Source organism: Tyto alba, unplaced genomic scaffold (assembly GCF_018691265.1).
Source record: "Tyto alba isolate M040663 unplaced genomic scaffold, T.alba_DEE_v4.0 Super-Scaffold_41, whole genome shotgun sequence".
Classification (NCBI taxonomy): Eukaryota; Metazoa; Chordata; class Aves; order Strigiformes; family Tytonidae; genus Tyto; species Tyto alba.
This window is the reverse complement of record NW_024881317.1, coordinates 17,388,514-17,402,782: the sequence shown is the minus strand read 5'-3', so window position 1 is coordinate 17,402,782 and position 14,269 is coordinate 17,388,514. Positions and strand designations below refer to the sequence as shown.

The following is a 14,269-nucleotide window of genomic DNA, read 5'->3' as shown; positions in this document are numbered from 1 at the left end:
ACTCCTGCTAGTAAGTGTAGTCAGTAATCACAGTATAGCTTGTGCACTTTCATATTTATGACAGTTACCAAGTACACCCTCATCCAAACCATATTTAAGATTTCAAACATCAGCCTAAACTGCCTATAAGCATAAATTGTCTTTTAAGTTTATTTTGTCTTACCAAAAAGCAGTACTGTTACTTCAAAAGTGATAAAACCCCTTGAAATCTGACTTTCATGTAGCAGAGGATCAAAAAAGCACAGGATCCTCCAACGGCAAAGAACATAGAGAACTTCAGACTTTTTGCATCTGTCATTCATCAAATTCTGTGTAGGTATTAAAGGTGTCTTAACAACGAAGAAATTACTACTGAGTGCACACACGTTCTCACCAAAGTGGGTAAATTAGGGATGAAGTAACAGTTTTACTTTGCATTCTGCCCTTTCCCTCTTACAAATGTAAAACTTTGTTAGAAGTAGTGATAGATTTTACTTTATGTTCTAAATCAACATTCAGGGATTTTTATAGGGAATATAAAAACTGCAGGACAAAATTTCAAAATAAAATATAAAAGTTCCAAAGTTGAAAACAAGGCAGTAAAGGGCAAGAAAGCCTTGCTGGTATGTTTATGGAAAGGAACTTCAGTAAATTATATAGCAGCTTATGCAAAGAGAAAGAGCAGGAGGATCGAGTAAGGAATAAAGTTGAGTGGTAGGGAAATAGCAAGAGAAAACACCAACAGGGGAGTAAGAACAAAAAGCACATACATATATTTTCCTGTAATTTTAAAAACTGTTTTTCAATATGCACAGAACTACAGCACAGAATGGAAAACAAAGAAACCTCCTTTCTGGAACTGCGCTGCCATGCATCTCTACGTGAACCTGCATTTGCTCTGCTTTTCCTTGCTTTGTCTCCTCCAGCTAAACATAATTCAGAGGAAAAAGAGTCTTCCTTTATATGTTATTATAGCCACAGGCCAATTTCAGGTATACAACTAAAAAATAAATTATAAGCAATCTTTCTATACAGAGATAGACACTATCACTAATTATCTGAATAATAAGCAGCTTTAAATTTGATTAAAACTAGAGCACTTATTTTTAAATGAATAAGCAACTTACAGTAAGACAGGTACATCCAGTAAAGACAAATAAAGTCTAAGAAATAAAACATCACTAACAAAATTCTATCTTGTTCAATAATAGATTATAAATTTAAATATACAAATTGCTCTATCCACATATGTTAAGCAGAATTTTTAGAGATTAATTTTTTGAGAAAGAAATTTGTAAGACAGAAATGTTGTTTCTCATACACACATAACAAACAGCTTGAGTGTGTAACTGCTCTGTACACATCCTACTCTCACTGACTTAAAGCAGTATCTTGAGGTTTGGGCTGCAGGATCTACAGCTATTCATGGGAAAAAAATTCCAATTAAATTTTCATAACAAGCCATTAAAGCTACTGGTATTTTTTTGTTCCTCGGTGTTGTATGTTGCTAAGCTGCAGAATAAAGAGCACAAATACTAAATCCACAAATTACACATTCAAAATGCTAACATATGGTGAGCATGTTTTTCACATTCATACAAAAATATATATAATGGAATCTACAATAAATCCCCAGTGCTTAAAGCAAAATAAGACCCTCATGTCTCATTCTTTTTCTTCAAACTACTACTCTACATGTGAAATGCTTCTGAATTTAGACTCCAAAATACAGTAGATACCACTTCTGGAGCCATACATTCAGCAAGAATGAGTTTGACAGAAATACTACAAGTAAAACATAATTTATTTTGAATCTGGCTTTTGTATTGTGCTTGGAAATTTACTAGTATATTTTTGTCTCTTACAGTTACAAGGGATATTAACTACATCTCAAACTGCATGTCTACAAAAGTTGGATTTTGACTCCTAGATCTGCATCAGCATAAAGTAAATTTGTATCCTAGAAGGCAATCAAAGGATTTAGAACGCTCTGGTAATGTACATCCAGTCACACAGTACAGGACTGCACAGATCTACACCACTGAAGTGAGCCATTTAAGGAAGGAACATGAAATATAAGCTTAGCGCAAGCTGTTAAGAAGCTAGTATTTTTCCTTTTGAGTGAAAAACAGTAATAAAATAATTAAATATGTTCAACATAATATATTACCAAATTCTGAGTCAAATCCTGTGCTTAATCATAAAGCGGTGTTGCTCACTACAGTGCATCTCTCCCAGTGTGTGGTCTACAAGGACAGAACTCTAGAATTTCATATATATGAGCAGTTCAACATTGCAATATGATGTATTCACGTACAAGTCCCCAGCCTGACCAAAATGTGAGTTTGAGTAAGGAAAGTCTAAAAAGTACAGTCTGGGCAGAAGAAATTATTTTTTAGAAACAATTATGACATGATAAACAGTCACAATGAAATTAAATTGCCCTCATCTAGTACAACACACTGTAGCAAAGCTACTTAGCATTTCATCAAGCTCTGAAAATTGAAACTAGCAGTTTGAACATTTGTTTTATTTTCTTTTGCCAGTTCAGCATTTCACTAGTCCAGAGGACAATTTGCACATTCCATCTGGAGCAGGAACGAAAAGTTCAGGGAAGTACAAATGAAACATAACTGTTGCCTTTTAATTCACTAGCCAAGTACGCTGGCCTTGGAAAAAATGCAAAACACTAATTGCAAGATTCATGCTTGAGTGACAATCTTCCATTCACCTGGAGGAACAAAGGTTTCCTTTGAATTCATGCAGAAGAGAACAAATGGGGAAAGTACCTCCTCAGGAAGCTCCTACATGTCCACCCACCAAACCTCTTAATCCCCAAATGTCTACCCAAGGGCAAAGCCCACTTCCACCTGCAAACCCTCTGCCTGCCCACAAAAAGCACTTGTTTGATACCATTCTGCTGATGAGAGCAAGACTAGAGAAGGCAAGACAACAGAGGGGAGCAGGGGGAACAAATGCACAGTTAAAGAACTCAAGGCTATTTTAAAGTTCAGATCAAATGTGGTCCCATGAAAATCACTGAATCTAGGGTATTTTGAAACAACATTAAATTTTCCAAGTGGAAAACATCACAAATAACTGAAACACATTTTTTTTTCAAAAAGCCGAAGGGGAAAAACCAAAAAAATTCTTCCTGAATCAGCTTTTTTTTTTTTTTTTCCCCTTCTATATCTCACCTTATCCAAAACTAATTTATTTCTTTTAATTTTCGTCAATGATCTGAAAATTCAACTGCACAGCTCAGTCCCTGCTTACTTCTGCAGCAGTAGTTTTCCTATTAGAGTTGGTGATTCTGACCAAAATTGAAGAGGAGTCATGGGGTTCATAACCAGAAGAGAGGTCACTGAAAAGAACACTTAAAAGACTAAAAAGACTTTCTGTTGACTTGGGCCTTTTTCTTGGTAATGAACATCTAACCAGCAGCCAAAGCCAGTGCTTTCTTTGTCTATGAATGTGCTAATTATTTCAACTTTCTGTTCCTGCATTGCCACTTCGTTGATTCTCATTAACTTGATTTTCTTCCTTCTGTCCTACACCTCTATTATTGCTTGTATTAGGAGAAATAAAATGCTCCCTTTCATTAGTCTGAGTCCTTCTGGTTGGTGCAAAGGCCTATGAGGAATCCTAACACAGATACATTATCGCAATACATCCCAGAACAGAGATCAGATACATCTAGGTGGTATATTAAATGATACTGTCAACATATTTAAACATAGACTCCAGCAAGCACATACATAATCACAGTTATCAGTAGTGGGTAAGCACCTGAACTGTAGGCTTAGGGGTTTTTCAGCAGGCTTTGCTGAGTAGCTCTGTTTGCTAATGGCTGCCTGAAAGGAACTAGAAAAGCAGACATCCACACACAGCATCCATGCATGCACTAAGCCACAACAGCACCAATGGCACTGTTCTTGCTACATGCATTCTTCTTCATCTGGGACCGGATTTGCTGTTTAAATTAATTCACACAGCTTACCGGACATCTGTCAAAACCCTGTCAGTAACGACATTGGTTGCTCATGAGCCTGAGGTGAAAGACTTTACACACAAGTACAAATGGCTCCCCTCAGCCATATATACATACATGCACTTTTTTTCATTTATTACTATAGCAAATTAAATGTTCTTAACAACTTACTAGTTTTGACATGTTGGTTCTGAAATTATTTATGTATCATGCAGTATAGAAATTCTGTGGGATTTTGCTAACAAATCAAGCAATGAGCTACTGAGCAAGAAAGAGGTAAATTCACGTTTCCAAAATTCCAATCTTCTTTCCTTTTTCTTCTTTAGGGCTTTGATACTATCCTACATGAGAGATGTGACAAGATGGCATTTCTTGAGAATATGGAACATGATCTATTAACCAGCAGAGCATGATATCTAGACATGAGCCTAGTGATGTTCCAAGTTAAATACCATGTTTGGAAATTACAGCAGATAGGTCACATAATATAGTTACGTAGTTGCAATATACAGTTAGGAAAACATTCATTTTGAGAGTCTCCTTATTCTTTCCTCCATGCAGATACAAAACCATTTTTGTAAGTCTTCATGGGAAGTTCTGATATAAACACAGTCCCTCAAAGTAACTTCTAAACAGTCCTAATATCAAAGCAAGCATCTCAAGATAAATTGGTAAGACTAACTTTGAAGATCTTTCACAAAAAATACCCATGATACTTCTTTTTTCCATGAAAAAAAACAAAACCCACAACAAAAAAGTTATTTTCCCATAGCACTCCAAAGTACACCATGCATCTTGTAACAGCTCCAGGTTCCACCAGCTGATTTTTCCAGCTGTGCAGTACAACTCCAACCCCCCATGAAAATAACAGCCAGGAACTTTATCAAGAGTTTCCCAAATCAGATATTTTACAGGGAAAACCCTCCCTTCCTTTCTTTGGGTCGCTGCAGGTTTTCCACTGTGTCAGCTATCTGGCACCATCCACCTGGTTCTACAAAGCCTTTATCCAAATCATACCTGGAAATTGCAAGCACTGTAGAAAGCTCAGAAAAATACCTAAGGTTTTCCAGGCTATGGAACTGATGGACCTGCAGACATACCCCTCTGAAACAGGATGGGTGATAGGAAAACAGAACACAGGCTTTAAAAGCTGACTAAACAAGATGAAGGCATGTGACAGGTCACACTCAAATTGTTTCCTGTTCTGTATTTTTCATGTGCCTTCCGAAGTATTTGTTGAAACATTTTATATTATGTTAACTTAGTTTTATTAAATACATTGTGTGCAAACGGAAGCCTGAATGGTCTTTCTGGACAAAGACATTAGAATAAAGGAGGAAAACAATGGCTGAGTAGAAGTGATACAAAAGCATTTTATGGAGTGTTTAGCACTAGAGAGAATAATGTTTTTTCTCTTTATCATTCAAATCAATTATCTTGGGATGCATATGTGCACATTTTTCTAATACTTAATGAATCCTATAAGTGCATACTCATACACTTTAAACAGTTTCATTGGTCTACTGACAGTATTAAAAAGAGTACTGATGCATATCCATAAACATTCTCCAGCCCGTTTGACAATCTTACAATGTAATGTCACTTGTTGACTGAATCTGGGGGGAGAGGGGGATGATAATTGTTTTATTATCTACTTTAAACCAGAGATTTCAGACACGACTTTAGTTCTGTAAACATCTTTGTAAATTTAAGTCAGAAAATATGTTAGAGTTCAATGTATCTATATTTTTTCCCTAAGAAAAAAACATAAAGACTTTAGGTTTACTGTACCTTTTAATAATTTAGAGCATGCCACATCATGATAATTTCTGTTATTCTGTATTTTATTTAACATCAGTAACATGTGTTTGCTTTGGAAATTTAGAAAAATAACTAATTTTGGCTGGCAAATAAAATATTAACATACACATACCAAAACATTACTATCAGTACATCTCTGAAATACCCTGGCTGTATAACGAGCTATTGGATCAAATCTTGATACTGCTGACATCAAATGATAATCACTGCATTGCTTTGACATGGCCGGTATTCCACCTATTCTGTGTAAGTGTCATTTGTACCATGACACCAAGGAGCAAGTCTTTCTAATATTACAACTTACTTTTTGAGGTGGCAAAACACTGTAAATACATTAGCACTTTAACTCTCAGACTTTTCCCAACATGATTTTTCATGTTGTAATGACTATAGGTGACTCTACTGAACACATACTGTTTTGAAAATTAAAGGAATATGTGTATAAAAACCAAACAAATGAAAAATAAAATCCATTGCCCTTTACAAGAGACCTGTTTTTAGTTACTCACCAACTGACATCCTTCCAGGGACTTTACCAGCTGAGCGTTCTGACAAGAGAGAATGGAACCAGCCAAGTTCAGCATTACGCACACTGCAGACAGCAGCATGAAAAAGGTTATCTGGAAAAAAAAAAAAAACAGCCTATTATTATTCACTGCAAGAGGCAAACAAGAAAAAAAATATCATTTAGATGTTCAAGAACTTCCAGCCTGTCATACAATTACATGAATGGTAACATTTTATACATTTTAAAGAAGAAAGTAGAGTATTCTTTAATCTGACAACACCCTGGGTCTCACAATACAAAAAAAAACCTAAATCACAACCACACTTGACTATCATCTCTTTTCCTCCAGCCATTTAAAAAACATCCATTTATGTTCCACTTTTATCACACACTCTGAAAATTTAAATGGGCTTATGAATGAACATTATTAGCAAGTAAGATTTGAAAAAAGTATTTTTATAATCAAAAGTAGTCTTAAAACAACTTAAATCCCTTTTGATGAGGCTATGGGTGTCTTAAACAGGAGAAGTATTTGTGAATGTCATGGATCGTGAATTTGTAGAGGTTAGGGGGAAAAAAAAAGGTTTATAAAATGCTGGATATATATAACTACTTATTTTTTAAACAACAATTACAATTTAAGCATCATCCTCCATGTCAATTACCCACTGTGTTAATTACTCCTTTCACCTCTTTTCAAAATATGTCAAAACAATAATTAACTGGATTGCATCACCTTCACTATCATTTTAACCCTTTAAATGTAAAAAGCCTGGCCAAGTGTGGGCAGACAGAAATCTCAGTATGTAGAAAACTCAATATGTAGGGAAATAGAAAGGCAAAAGCAGTGAAAGGTCAAGAATCAACATGTGCTCAATATGCGGTCACCTTAAATATTCAGTGTTCATGTTGCCATATGCCTACAGAGTTACCCAAAAATTGTAAGAAATGCTGTTGCATCTTTTTTCTGTATGCATGCCTATAGTTTACAATCATTCACTGTTCTCACAAGATGTTATCATTCATCAGTGCATACGCCACAAATATTTTTGGCAACCTTAAATCCAAAATGGTTGTTTGTTTTTTTTTAAGTGTTTTTCGAATGACAAACAAGAATTTCAATAGCTTCCCTCTTCACCAACCTAAGCCTTACTTGAGAGAAAAATTCCCAATTGATACATCTAAGGGTTAAATTATATCACCATTACATATTTTGAAAGAAAACAAGATTTCAACTATTTTTACAATATAACTTGTGGCATAAAAGACATACTACTACTGTATAATAATGGGCAACTAGACAGTGTCTGTGTCTCTATATATTGTCACATATGCAGAGAAGCACTGATAGTATAAAATCTGCACTGACGAATACCTTGCAGACTCAATATTTACGTATCACCTCATTTTATTATTTCTTAATGTTTTGTATTTTTAATCATTGTAACCCAAGAGTTTTATGCACTTATTTTTGAAAAAAAAATATACCTGAGTGATAGCTGTTAAAACATTGAGCTTTCTAACATACTAATCATGATTTTTAACGTACTTATTCTAGCCCTTTTACCAAAAATAGGAAATTGATTACTTTTTTTTTAATTAGCTTTGTTGTTTAATTTTTATGTTGCCAGTATTTCCATTGCTAACCTTATACTGTAAATTTTCCTGAAGAAAATCTACGTTACTGGTATAATCACAACCCTTTTAAGACCACTGACATGTTCCTGAAAAATCATATCTTTCAAGCAGTCCTGATTGCCTTGCAGAAAGGATTAGCCAGGTGTACAAATGGACATAAAAATCTGATTCAAAAAGTGTAAACATCAGACTGACAAGTACAGATCACATACGAAACTTCAGCCATTTCAAAACCCACCAAAGTAACAAAAGGTGAACATCCTCTGACTTGATGTTGATTGACTTGGGTAGGCTCACAGGAAATGAAAAATACGCAGTGTGATGCTAAGGCTGATGAAATCCAGTCCTTTGCTGACATATAACTCCCATATAAAGTCATCAGAACTGTGCATAATCCAACACCACATCCCCCTTATAGTTCTCTTGCTACACCAAATAATAGTCAATTCTTCATGGCTAAAATATTTTTCTTATTTATTCAGTTATCCCGTCATTAACCCCTGGCAGAAGCAATGCAGCACTTACTGCTCAAAGATTCCTCCTCACCTAAGAAGTCTTTAAGTTCTGAAAGCTCAAAGAAAAGAGAGTCCTCTATGCTGAAGAACACCCGCTGTATATCAGCTTTGTCCCAAATGCCTTTCATTAGTCACACACCTTCAGGAAAGAAAGGGTCCCAAACAGTTTCTGGAAGCACCACAAGCGCTTTTTTGGAAAAACAAACAAAAAAGCCCTGTCATCTCCACATTATTAACCACAGTACAGAAGTTGTGTTACAAACTTTAGTTGCCAGTTTCATATTCTTCCAAGCATCACATCTGAGAAACAAGGTTTATAACCTATGTCAGGTTTATCCATCATTACAGTACTTTCTCCACCTCATCAGTCATTAATGATGCAACTTCTATTGGTGTTTCTAAAGCAACCTCTTCCTCTTGTCACGTGCAAAGAGAGAAGGATCCAGCACTCTGTCAAAATCATTTAACAGGCGCCCACAATTTTGCTCTTCTCTGCAGGTCTGTCTCACATTCTGTATAGAAGTTGCATTTAAGTGACAGCCACCAGTGACACAGACACATATCAAACACTGAAGTTCTCTTTCACACTTGTCTTACTAGTTTTGCTATTTGATGCCTCACTTCTCAATGTCCCAGACAAGGCATTACCTAAGGTGGGCTGGGCATGTAGTTAGAAGGGAAAACTCAGGTCCTATGTAACTCTTCTGTAACTACCTTGACTCTTGCAGAGCACAAAGAGTCTAATAAATGCAATTTTAAGTATTTCCAATATCCTTCCTTAACGTTTATTTGCTAAATACCAAACAAGTGTTCCACTGACAGTATAGCGCACACCTGTAATGCTGCTATCCACAATTTTTGAGGTGAAGGTCAACATCATGGTAGAAGCCACAACAGAGAAAAGCAGGCATAAAAATACCCATTACCACATTAATGAGCATTATATATATAATACATATGTTATATATATTATATATATATATAAAATATATAATATTATATATATAATACATATTAAGCATGCTTAACGTTTTTATCACAAATCAGTCTTTTCTAACACTGGTACAAGTACAGCAGTAAAGATAAACACATCTGCAAGCCTCTGAAGGAGTGGTCATTGTGGATCATGATGGAGACCCAGCACTATAAAACACTGTAGATGAAGTCAGATACACATTATTAATGAAATTAAGTATGTCTAATTTCCACATTAAAAATTTCCTCAGAAAGTGAGCTACTGAACGTTTGCTCTGAGAGCTCAGTGTGACATACTTGCAGAAGCAGTATGAAACTATTAAGAAAGAGTGTAAGATGCACTTAGCTGCATGACCAAGAGCAAGAGCTTACACTGAAGAACACACAGAATTAAGTGTCAGACACTGAAGGGCTATGACATCTTAATGTTGTTTTAAAACTACAGTATTATGTTCTTCACTGTTACAGCTACAGCATATAAACAGGATAAAATACTTCTAGAATTCAGGAAGATGCATTAATGCAACTAATCTCCGAAAGCTTTAGAGCCACAAAAAATTAGTACATAAACAAAAAGCAAAGCCAGTTGATTTATTATGACATGGGGTTAGCAGAATTAATTGGACAAGTCAAAGCTGATATTCCATACAAAGCACTCTATAGAAGAAATGTTAATAGGACTTCTTAGTTAAATGTTACCATAGTCCTAAACTAATTCTACAAAACTAATCAGCTCTGCTCTGAGGCAATGATTTGAAATGATACAACTCACAACTTGAGATGTTATCTTGCACCTGGAATAATAAACTAGCTTAATTCTCTTCATGACCTTAGTCTGCTTGCTTAATTCTGTTTTTCCAATAATTTTGAGGTTCATATTACATGAAGTAGTTTCTCCTGGCCTTCTCACAACTTCTATCTTCAAAACTATTTAAAGATCAAGCCTTCACAGTATCTCTTTGCCTTTAGGAGAAAAAAAATTTCCAATGCAAAGGGAGGCTGAGGCCAGAGCCTAATAGAGTATCTTTGCTGTACTCCTGGAAAGACATGGGGGAAGGACATTTGATTATAGGAATACATTGCAACAGCCAGCAACTTTACCAGTTTCTATTTACTTATCAACTACATTGCTTCTTTGCAGAAGTCTCAACTTCTATGACCATATGATTATGTGAATGTCTCAGATTTCATCTAAAATAAAAAACTTCCTAAGCTAGCTGATCATCACATTAAAAATCAAAAAGCCTGATCCAAGATTACAAATTTCAAAACCAGCCCCCTTGACCCAATTTATTAAAAGAAATATGGTGAATTTTGAGTCTACATCATGGAAATTCAACAGTTGAGTTTAATAGCGCTAGAGCTGGTCTTGGAAATTCCTACCATAGCATCAAAACCAGATGTACTGGAAAAGGCAGGGAACAACCTTATTTTTCCTTTTATTCTGCCTATTCATGAACCAAAGCCCCAGTGAGCGGTTAGGGACTGGGTCACAATAACACATTTTCCAGGTTCTGACAGATTCCTTCCCAGTCAAAGTTTCTGCCTTTGTTTGATATGTATAGCTAGACTATCAGTAAAATGGGAATATGAACACAAAACCTTTTTGCTGAGTGGTTTGAAATTTATTGTTGAAAAATCCTCTTTAGAAGGGTATGTGTTATTTTCACCATTTGTATTTTGGAAACAGTCTAGATTCATACTGTTGCTTTCTTACTAAATTTTTACACAGTTCCCATTTTCCTTATCAGTCAAACAAAAATGCTGTATACATCAGATGGAATAATTAATTTGTAAGTAAACCAATTAATGAAGGATTATCTGTGATTGTGTCTTTAGCTGAACTATGATGTCATTTCGTTTCAACAGTGCCCTGGAAAATTCACTACGATTTTATTCAGTCTTAGGACTATACCTAGGCATTCGATGTAGGTATCTTTCCCTTCTGTGCTGGAAGAGTTAAATGTCCCAAAACTTCAGAGAAGAGTCAAAAATAAATTTACAATTCGACCAATTTCTCAAATGATTACTCTCTATGACTTCATAAAGCTGGCAGAATGCAGCATTGTACAAAAGGCTGCACTGGCTCCATGCTATGGCAGAAGAATGGAAGAGCCATCCCAGGAAATAAGAGAGGGCAGACCCACATGAGGCTCCCTCACAGGCAGGAATCTGGCTTTAAGTTGCATTTCTACAATTTTCAAATAGAGCAATATTAGCTTAAAGCAGAAATGATGCTCAGAGCAACAGTACTGAACACCATTCTTCAAAAGAATAAGAACAACCATTAGATTCTTCTGGGTTTTTTCCACATACAAATTTTAGTAGTAAGAGCTTTTAGTGAAATGATACAGTAGAAAACAAAACCAAAAGAGAGACAAGTATCTTTCATGTCCTCCTTCTACTGAGTGAAGAAAAAACTTTTTAGGGTACAGAACACAGGAAATTATCAACCATAAGGCAGCTTATGGTGGCGAAGAATCACAAACCAAATGTTTTCATATTGATATTAAACAGAAGTGTAGTAATATGCCTTCAAGGACTAACCAGATTGCCATCCACCAATATTTATGAAGTTTATCTTTCTAAGTAAAACAAATGCACTGGCTTATTTCATTCCTTCAGTAGCAACAATAAAAAAAACCAGAAGAGATGCCAGATCACACACAGTCCTGCTGTTCACTCTGCCCACAACACACTCATACTTAACTAACACAATTGCTTAATCTCCTCCCATTTTGTGTTAACATGCAAACATAAAAAGGAACATACAAGCATTAACATGAATACAGTGAAAGAAAAAAAGATTATCATAATTCTATTCATGTTTCTTTGATTAATATATCTATATACATATTCCACATTTACGTTTTTATGTGTATTTTTTCTTGAGTATTGCCAATGCTTTGAAGGGATTCCATTGTGCTTTGCTCACAGGCAAAATTGAGATTTACTGTCTAGACAAAGATTCATGTCTGAGGTAGGTACATTGCCTTTTGACATAAAGAAATTAAGCATATTGGGTTATTTCATACAGGAGTCACCTCTAGAGACTTCTTTGCTAGGTCAAGCATCTATACAGCTCTTCATCTGACTGATCAGATCACTGAACAAACCATAAATAAAAGACAAGATATGCAGGATCGCTGAAAACTTTTTTATGTTCTTCAGTAGAATGGACATTTCATTAATGCAAAAGTGAATTACTTTTGAAATAAAGAACAGGGAAAACTTTGCTTTTCAGTCATTTCTGTCCTTAGAAGAAGGGAACCATACATTGGGGGTATTCAGGATAACCTCTGCTTCTGAATTACTTTAAATTAATTACAGCAAGACAGAGCACCCACTATCTATGAGTCTATAAATGGAAATACTAAAATCTAGGATGCTAACAAGGAAGCAGTTAGCAGCCTCTGGCCTAATGCCATCAATTTAACTGTAATGAACTTCCACATTCCTCTATAAATTATCTTCTGGTATGACCTCTCCAGCAGTTAACAAGGATTACTAGAAAGGTTGACAGCAATCAAAAAAAAAGTTGCGTTGTCACAAATGCCCTGATAAGCCTTTATTACTTCTGCAATACCAACCTGATGCAAAATATTTTGCAAAATACCAAAGGATACTGCAGAATAGGCATTAGCTGAAGAAAGCAAACTGAAATTTGACAAGGAATTACTCCACTTAAATATTCCAGAAGTTGGTTTTAATTGAATTACATATTTCTGAAAACTGTTTAAAGTATAAATATGCAGAGTATTTCAAGAACGAGTTTTTATCATTGCAGTCCCAACATGCTCACTTAATAAGAGACCACATCACACATATCTGCACAGAATGAAAAATCAGCTCTCACCGTGCCTTTACAAGGGAAAACCCGTAATAAGGGACCTTTCATATTAAAAGAAAAAAAAAATATTTTTTTTAAGGCCTAACTTTAACAGATGTTATCTTTCCACTATAAATGAAGTTATTTGTAATCATTTTAGTAAAATTTGTAAACAATTTAGTAAAATTTGTAAATGTGTCTCTAAAAATAAAGAGTACCATGGAAATTAAGACTAAAGAGACTTGGATATACTGAAAATGTTTGAAAATACAGTGCAGTTTCCATTTATTTTTCCTACTCTGATCATTTTTCTTCCTATTTCATGTTTCTGACACAATGCTATTTTTGATAACTGATTTTAAAAAATAATAATTAAAGTGTAATTTGCAAAACTTACTTGCTGGTCTATACCAAAAAGAAGGAGAGAACTTTTGCAAACATCACTTCCTAGTCACGTCACAGCAGAATTTTCTGCAATGTTGTCTACATTCTTAAGTGGGCACAAGTCTAAGAATGCATGTTCATTTAGTAAATAATATGAAAATATGTAAATATAATTGTTATTTTACAGACTGTATATGCCATCAAAAGAACATTTCTCCTATCAATGTCACAATTCTGCCTTGTACTTTTCAGTCACCATAGTCTGAGCAATAAAACGTGAAAAACTAATTTGAAAGACCGCTATATTCCCCAAAACAAACTCACTCATTTGACACTCACAGACAGATTAATTCAGTGTCAAAATGGTTGTTAATCATATTGCAAGAAAACAAACACTGAAGATTATATTATGCTTTAGAACACTATTCAATACTTTCACAGTGCAATCTCTTTCAGGAGGAAAGAATTTCCATCAGCCACACTGAAGAAGTTAGGCGGTTTAGCAAAATGGAGAAATGCCCCACAAAAAGAGCTAAAGTGCAACTATGAATATACATTGCATTCACATTTTATAGAACAAAAATGCAAATAAACAGTCTTCCTGGTATCTTGATTATTTCAATACTTGT

The 14,269-nt window shown here is 35.0% G+C and overlaps 1 protein-coding gene across 2 annotated transcripts in view; it reads right to left on the bottom strand.

Annotated features, from left to right (window-relative positions):
* FAM189A1 (family with sequence similarity 189 member A1) overlaps positions 1 to 14,269 on the bottom strand; it is a 147,991-nt gene that overhangs the window by 48,737 nt on the left and 84,985 nt on the right. For both annotated transcript variants that reach the window (XM_032990356.2, XM_032990357.2), the window contains exon 3: positions 6,301 to 6,411. In XM_032990356.2, coding sequence (XP_032846247.2) covers positions 6,301 to 6,411 — 111 coding nt within the window. The remainder of the gene's footprint in view (positions 1 to 6,300; positions 6,412 to 14,269) is intronic.